This window comes from Loa loa (genome assembly GCF_000183805.2).
Source record: "Loa loa unplaced genomic scaffold supercont3.117, whole genome shotgun sequence".
NCBI lineage: Eukaryota > Metazoa > Nematoda > Chromadorea > Rhabditida > Onchocercidae > Loa > Loa loa.
In genome coordinates this window covers 155,694-163,201 of record NW_018108297.1, presented here as the reverse complement: position 1 = coordinate 163,201, position 7,508 = coordinate 155,694, and the positions used below count along the sequence as shown (strand labels likewise).

The 7,508-nt window shown below is 33.8% G+C and overlaps 1 protein-coding gene across 1 annotated transcript in view; it reads right to left on the bottom strand.

The window, feature by feature from the left end:
* Positions 1–207: 207 nt before the first annotated feature.
* Positions 208–7,508, bottom strand: part of LOAG_17712 (serine/threonine-protein phosphatase 2B catalytic subunit 3) — a gene marked incomplete at its 5' end in the record, with an annotated part of 8,688 nt that continues 1,387 nt past the window's right edge. Inside the window, 10 exons of the mRNA XM_020450374.1 lie at positions 208–567; positions 2,108–2,205; positions 2,861–2,945; positions 4,774–4,851; positions 5,062–5,187; positions 5,339–5,433; positions 5,620–5,697; positions 6,132–6,271; positions 6,406–6,551; positions 6,653–6,839. Of these exons, the coding sequence (XP_020305960.1) occupies positions 368–567; positions 2,108–2,205; positions 2,861–2,945; positions 4,774–4,851; positions 5,062–5,187; positions 5,339–5,433; positions 5,620–5,697; positions 6,132–6,271; positions 6,406–6,551; positions 6,653–6,839 (1,233 nt within the window). The 3' untranslated portion in view covers positions 208–367. The remainder of the gene's footprint in view (positions 568–2,107; positions 2,206–2,860; positions 2,946–4,773; positions 4,852–5,061; positions 5,188–5,338; positions 5,434–5,619; positions 5,698–6,131; positions 6,272–6,405; positions 6,552–6,652; positions 6,840–7,508) is intronic.

The following is a 7,508-nucleotide window of genomic DNA, read 5'->3' as shown; positions in this document are numbered from 1 at the left end:
GCTTTAACAATTGTCATTAGTTCTGAAATCTATGTGTTAATTAATTGATTGCAAGTCTCTGATGTTCGTAGTCTCAAACTTCGAATATGTCTATATTTGACCAGTCTTCAAAAATGACAAAATGGAAAGAAAGAAGAAAGTTCGTGGTTTTTAAGAATGAAAATCGAATAAAAAACTTCTTTCTTTCAAAATATACGATCCGAAAAATGCACACCAAAGAATAAAGATCATATAAATATTACAATGATCATTTCAAAAAAGATAAAGGAACAAAGAAAAAAGGAAATCGAACAACCGAAAATGAGTTTGTAGAGAATTTTCCAGGTGGGAAAACCAGTGGAAAACCGGTACGTACGGCTGCTTGTTTTCAAATTGTTGCAGTTGTTGCCGGTGGTATGGTCGTCGTACTGCTGTTGACATTTGGAGTGGCGCGACGAGCTGATGGACTGGCCATTGGTGACTGTGTTGGAGTTGCCATTGATGGAGGCATGCGTTCATTGATTTTATCTAACCGCTTCGCTTCATCGAATGATTGAATCCGATGACCAGGTCCCAACCCAGACAATGCTACAAATACTGCATATAATTCGGTAGTTACATCTTCCGAGAATGGTAACTGTTCTGTACAAATGCGCTCCACCTATGACCCATTTTAACCCTCTGAGTTTTCCTGCATTCAACCGTAGAATGCCGTAGTGGTCAACAACAGCAACAGTTAAATGATGATTTGAACAGGTATGCATAATTCAATAACTATCACATGTGCCTTCAACACAGGCTGCTTTAAAAGGATCAGGCCTATTTGGTAGAACTTTTGGTACCACTGATAACCGTGAAAATTTACTACAGGAACGCACGTGTACAGCAGAAAAGGATAATGATAAAAATCTGTAGGGCAGATGCCCACATAATTAATTGTAGGCAAACGAAGGAATTTTCCAAGTAATATCGAAAAACCAAACAGTTCTGCAATTCGATGATTAGCCTGTTTGACTATCGATCTCTCTCATTCAATAAACTAGTCCACGAAATCCAACTCAGAAACACACAGCCTGTTTTTTTTTTCAAATCACTATCATAGTTAGAGCTCACACAAAAATGAAAAATTGCTGGAACAAACTACGCGCGTTGGTTAGTTTCACATAACTTACACTCTTGAAGCGCCGACTCCCCACCCGTCAAAATACCAAGCGATAATCGTCTACCAGGGTTCAAATCTTTCAGCTATACCACTCTTTCGTTTTCACGCCTACACTAATAAATTTATAGGAAAAAATTTGGTTAAAAAGCTGAATTTTTCCGATTTTAGACCGAAATAACTTTCACAATTCTGTACACAAAAATGCACAGATTTTAAAACTGGAAAATTGATTGCATCTTTAAACAGTTTTCTAGTTTATGCTAAAGCCCTATGAACTTTTCCTCTACAATTCGCCGCATCGCATAACAACACAACTAAAACAAAGTATGTTGGCTAAACACCACAACAACGCACTAACTTCCACAAAAAAAGAAAAAGAAAAAACTCGGCTTAACAAAAATACAGAAGCAGCAAACAGATAGTGACATACTTGAGATTTGTTTATTTTACAATGAAATGGATCTAGAAGAGATGGTAAAAGATGATGATTAGTAACGAAAGCTTCGAGAGGAAACATTACCCCAAAAAAATTTGAATTATCTTCTCATTTTCAAAATAACCTTCATAAGATTTTACGGAAAATTCTCTCGTTTTGTATACCACTCCGAATCATCATGAATCGTCGAGAAAAAAGTATCCATTTCATCAAATTGGTCAGAAAAATAGCATTTTAAAAACAGTTCGCCAAATTATGTTGTAATTGGCGATGTGTACAATTTACAAGTTGTAAAAGTATAACAATGAAGTCAGTATAAAACCAAGTTAAGCATTTTTAAATCTTGGAAAATAGAAAAAAAATGCACTACAGACTGCCATATTATTAGACGGTTAAAACGATTCTCGTAGTTTGTTTGTTATTCAGCATTAAAATCATTAATGATACAGTGTTCTTTCATTTGAAGAAAAAAAAAACTAATAACAACCTTTCAAATTTCTATTCGAGAAATTAGCAAAAAAGTAAAGTACCCTCTTGAATTCCACGTCTGCCTTCCTGAAGTGTGAACAGCGGTAAATTGCCGGTTGGTGTAAGTCCCTTCAGTTGTAATACAGACTCACTTTCTTCTCTGAAAAACTCACATGCGAACTGAGATATGTTACCATCATAACGGCAAATAACAAGTAAAAGTCAAAGAAAAATATCCTACGATCGCACATCAGTAAAGATAGATTTTAAACTGCATTTGGATTTCACCTGTCAAATAGGTTGAACACTCAATACATATTTAGACTAGTAATCATTTAAGGATTTCGTATAACCAATATTCAATAAAGAATCGATTTCTACCTCCACAAAGAATCCCAATCAGAAAATTTTTCAGTAACATAATCAACAATGCTTACAGGCTCAAACCATACACTCATAAAATCTAAAATTGGTATACAATAAAATCTACCACTACCTCAACATTGAGGAACCTTAAATTTCTGATTCGTAAAATTAGAACTGTATATCCTTTAAGGCATAATGAATAGTTTCAAACCACAGTTCACCGTTTTAAACCTCACGTAAAACAACGCATGCGCCTACCACGCAAAATTGAGACAACATGAATTTATGCCGGCGAAAAGCATCGGGAAAGTTGGCTAACTATGTACAAAAAGGCAAACGAAATCTACCATAGCAACGTCTAAACAAGACTCGCACCTATCTTAAAATGAACATATGCGTAGCAAATTTAAAGTTCAAGAGATGAAATGAATTGCTAGGAGAAAAAAAACCTTAATACTGAGAAGGCGCGAGCCATTTTACCGATTGCTCGAATTTTATGCCGAATAACTTCCTTCCGCGCCGATGGAACACCACCTGAAGTGAAGAGAAATATTTGTTAACAAACTCATCTTCACTGAAATTTTCTCCAACAATAATTAAGGATAATTCAGGCATAAATAAACGCCTAGGATATCACCCGCCATACGAAAACCCCAAATATTAAATATTTTTGATGGATAAAAAGCAAATAAATAAACTATAAGGACACCAAGGTTACATGCAATGAACGTTCGTTAACATGAGAAACGAATAAACAGCGATGCATTAGTACAAACATTTTTCTTGTCATGATTATACTATGTAATTTAGCTGAAAAAATATCATTCCCTATGGAATCTTCTTAAGGTTGTTGAACAAATAACTCATTATTTAAAAGCAAAAAGGGAAGAAAGCCGAAGGAGAGATATAAATGCCATTCGACTCCAATGCATATCACTATATCATTGTTTGCTCAAATATTCAATAATTTAGAATGTATGCAAATGGATAAACGAAAAACGAAATGCGCTAACAACCAGTTGCTCTACATAACTTTGGTAGATAATATCCGTGCAAAGGTACTTTAACCATGGGATTATGCAAAACATGCTGTTCCGAAATCAACTGGAATTATAATAGGAAGATCGACAGTTATAGGTACATATTCCAGAAAGAGTTAGTAAAACGTGGGAAGGATTTATTCAAGTGATAAAAACGAACCAAAACTTCACGGACACTTTTGTCACAAAACGTGCATTCTTTCTTTTGCTTATCTTATGAAACTCCTGGGATTTATTAAGAAAACTTCCCAGACATGAATTACATATATAGCATCTAAATGCCGTTTTATAATCAAAATGATTCTATTTTTATAACTTGAAAAGAGTGGAAAATGAATCGTGCGGAAAGTCTTCCTTTTAAGGAGGTAGAAAACAAAATCCGAGATATTCTATCGCTACATGGAAAAGAAATTTAATGCATGCAAAAAAAAAATGTCAAAACTTACCTTCGCCGTCTGAGCATAGGCATGAAAATGAACGGGATATAAACAGAAAGGAGAGTTGCATTAGATTTATGGTACATGGTATTTTGTAAAGTAAATTACTTCAACTGAATTCATAAATTTCACTTCTTAGATTAAAGACAATAGAAAAACAACGTAATGTGTCGGGAGAGGAAAAAAACCAAGGTAAACTGGGCAAAAGATAGGATGAATACTTCCTTCTTTTGCTTCTTAAAAATTCACATTACCAAGAAGCAGATTCAAAGCATCAGTTCGAAATCGAAAATGAACTGTTACGGAGAAGATCATGCACAATATAAAAAAAAAAAGAAGCATAACGCCAGATAATGTCCACGAAGCGAACTTGACCTATCCGAATACCTGGGTCAAGTGTAATCCAAGAACTATGGATACTACCTTTATCACTATTTCGTCGTTGCAGCTCTGTATAAGATTATTTTCTTTTCGATCAAAAGAAGCTAAAATTTGAAGTAACAAACATGCAAGAAACCAACATGAGGAAAATGGTTTCAACCTTCATGAATTAATGAAAAGGTGCTTCGTATCGAAATCTGCTAGTGGTTGCATTAGGATTGATGACATCATCCATTCCATGGGTGAATTTTGAAAAAATCAGGTCCACGTGCAAATCATTAACAGGCTGTGAACATGCTAGATTACTCCTCATAACAAATACGCATAACCACACAGAAAAAAAAGAAATAAAAACTTTCTTTTTGAACTGAAAGTTTTTGGAAAGCAACACGGAGTCGCAGTAAAGACAGAAAGATGCTAAAAGTCTATCAAAATATACGCTGATAAATATTCATAAAAATGAATATTTAAAAGAAGAAAACAAACTGCCACAATTAAGCATACCTTCGAACGTGTCATCCGAATCGGCCATAAGTTCGTCATCCGAACAAATATTCAATATATGCACGAGCATTTCGGTAACTGAAATTAATTTCATATAACTTTTAGCTTTTTTTAACTTTTTCCTCCAGAAACTTCAGATCTCCACTTCACTTTAAACCAGTGATGAATGTAAACGCCAAATTATGAAAGTCATGCTAAGGAAGTACTTAAATATCGGATGATGTAAGATTTCGCTACAGCATGTGTTGTTCCTTGAAATATTTAATTACATTTATCATTTGGACAAACCTTTTTCTCCAACAAAAGGAAGAGACCATGTAAACACGTCCATAAAATTAGGCAGCCAATACGGATGTGGTGAACAATTGAACTGCCGTATATTCATCACATTATTTTCGTACTTTAGTATTGCAGCTGTAATTTTTTGCCATTAGCAGCATAACACATAAATAAACTTACCAGTAACACCTACATGATTATGAACACTGCTGAATATAGAGACACTAAATATTTAAAAGAAATTATATTTAAAAGAAGAGAAAAGAAAAAGGAACAAAGAGCTAACCCTTGTTGTTATATACATCAAGATAATTCGGAGCACTAAATATAGTTATTAGAGAAGGGAACCCGGTTGCTTGCGATTTTCGATACATTCGATACCTAAAAAAGAAGAATTTTATAAGGAAATAATGAATGATAAGAAATAACAATGTTTGCATTCGTAACATACAGAACCATTTTTCATTATATTTGATTTTCAAATCTCAAATCTCTTTCAATAATTTTGACGATAGTCCAGGGATATAAATGAATAACATGCATCATAAAATTAATGAAAAGCATTACCCGGCATCTTGGGCTTCGTGAGCACGGATAATTGACAAGAGGTTATTATGCTGCAAGAAATCACAACATGCTGCATAGCTGCAAAACAAACACACAGTAGCAGAAAAACTCTGCTCTTTGTATGCTTCCAAATAACTATCTCTATTCCAGGAATCCTGTCCTACCCACAATGATGGACATTAAGCCGAAAAAAATGTTGAAAACACCTGGACCTGACTTCCTAGTAACTGCGCACACTTTTGCTGACTCTCTGCGCTTACACTAACCTTTCGGAATAATTGACAAATGATTTATATATCTCAGTAATTTACAAATATACTTCCAATATATTTTATAAAAATCCGATAGAGCAGTCAGTTTTATTGGCCTGTCATCTTTTCCATTTTATTTTCATACATAAAAAGAAATAGTACCGCTTCTATATAAAACATATAAGGGATCTACAAAGGCTTTTGAAACTCAATAAAACCATAGCAAATTGACGATCACCAAAATTTTTGAACAAAACAAACCTATAAAAATACGAACATCCACGGACAGAATTGTGTGAAAACTGCTCCGAATTCCTTTCACTGCCAAAATCTTCTAGTGGATCAGACCAGAGTAAATCACACATAGGTCCGAAAGCTGGTGGTTCTTTGAATCGATCCAGCTTAACAAAATTTAACTCAAATTACCATCAACTCGACTTCTCAATTATTCTACATATTAATTGCGACATGGGAAAAAGTAGCTGATAGTGCTATTTTTAAAACAGATTTACTTTATGTTTTTCTAAATTTGTACCTTTTTAATGTCTTCTAAGGTATGGATCTCTGGAGAAAGGCCACCATGGACACAAAGGAATTGCTGATTCATAAGTGCTGCAAGAGGAAGAGCATCAAACGAATCCATACAAGCATCGTACACCTTTTCTGAATATTTGATTTTACCTGAAAAAAGTAATTTCTTTTGCAAAAAATTTCCATTTCCAAAAAAAATGAATTCGAAAGCAATGCTTTAACTTAAATTCAAAACGAGAAATCTAACTTACACTCCTGTTTAAAGGTGAAATATTCTGTAAGATGACGGCATTCGTGGTTTCCACGAAGCAAAAACAACGTTGTTGGGTAACAGATTTTAAGTGCCCACAAATATAACACGCATTCGATCGAAAAATAACCCCGATCAACGTAATCTCCCAGAAAGAGATACTTAGTCGATGCAGGCGATCCTCCTACCTAAATTATAAAGCATTATAAACAGTAGTTAAATGAATCACTTTTTGAAACTATAAAGAATTCAGTAGGCAGAAGCAAACAAACTAATCTATCTTCTTTTTAACAAAAACTATAAAAAAAAACAATTGTCGTGTCTTCGATAAATCTGAACTCACTTATTAACACACAATTTGTTAACAAATTAACACTTAGGGATTAAATAAATAAAGTACGGAATATCCTAGAAATTGTAATGTATTTTGGATAATTCAAGTTAATTAATTTGTAATCTGTTAACAAATTAGAAATTAGAAAATCAGATGGCTTCATTATATGCATCAGAAATATTGTCACTATAATGAAATCTCCTTTTTATATACCGTTATTACAATGAAATCTTTTTAATTATGTTAGCATAAGTGATAGAACTAATCGAATTGCTAGACCAGAATCTTTTCTAGGAAATATTACCAAAAAATAACAAACCTCGAAAAGTTTCATTAAATCATAAAATTGTCCGTGTATATCACCACATACAGTAACCGGTGCTTCGACGTCAAGCATTGTTTTTCCTGACGAAAAGAGTCGTGCACTCCGAAATTATTCGCAATGCAACCTGGATAATATATTAACAGTAGTAAATCTTAAGATGAATTCTGCTGCAAACTTAGAAACAACAATGTACTGTTT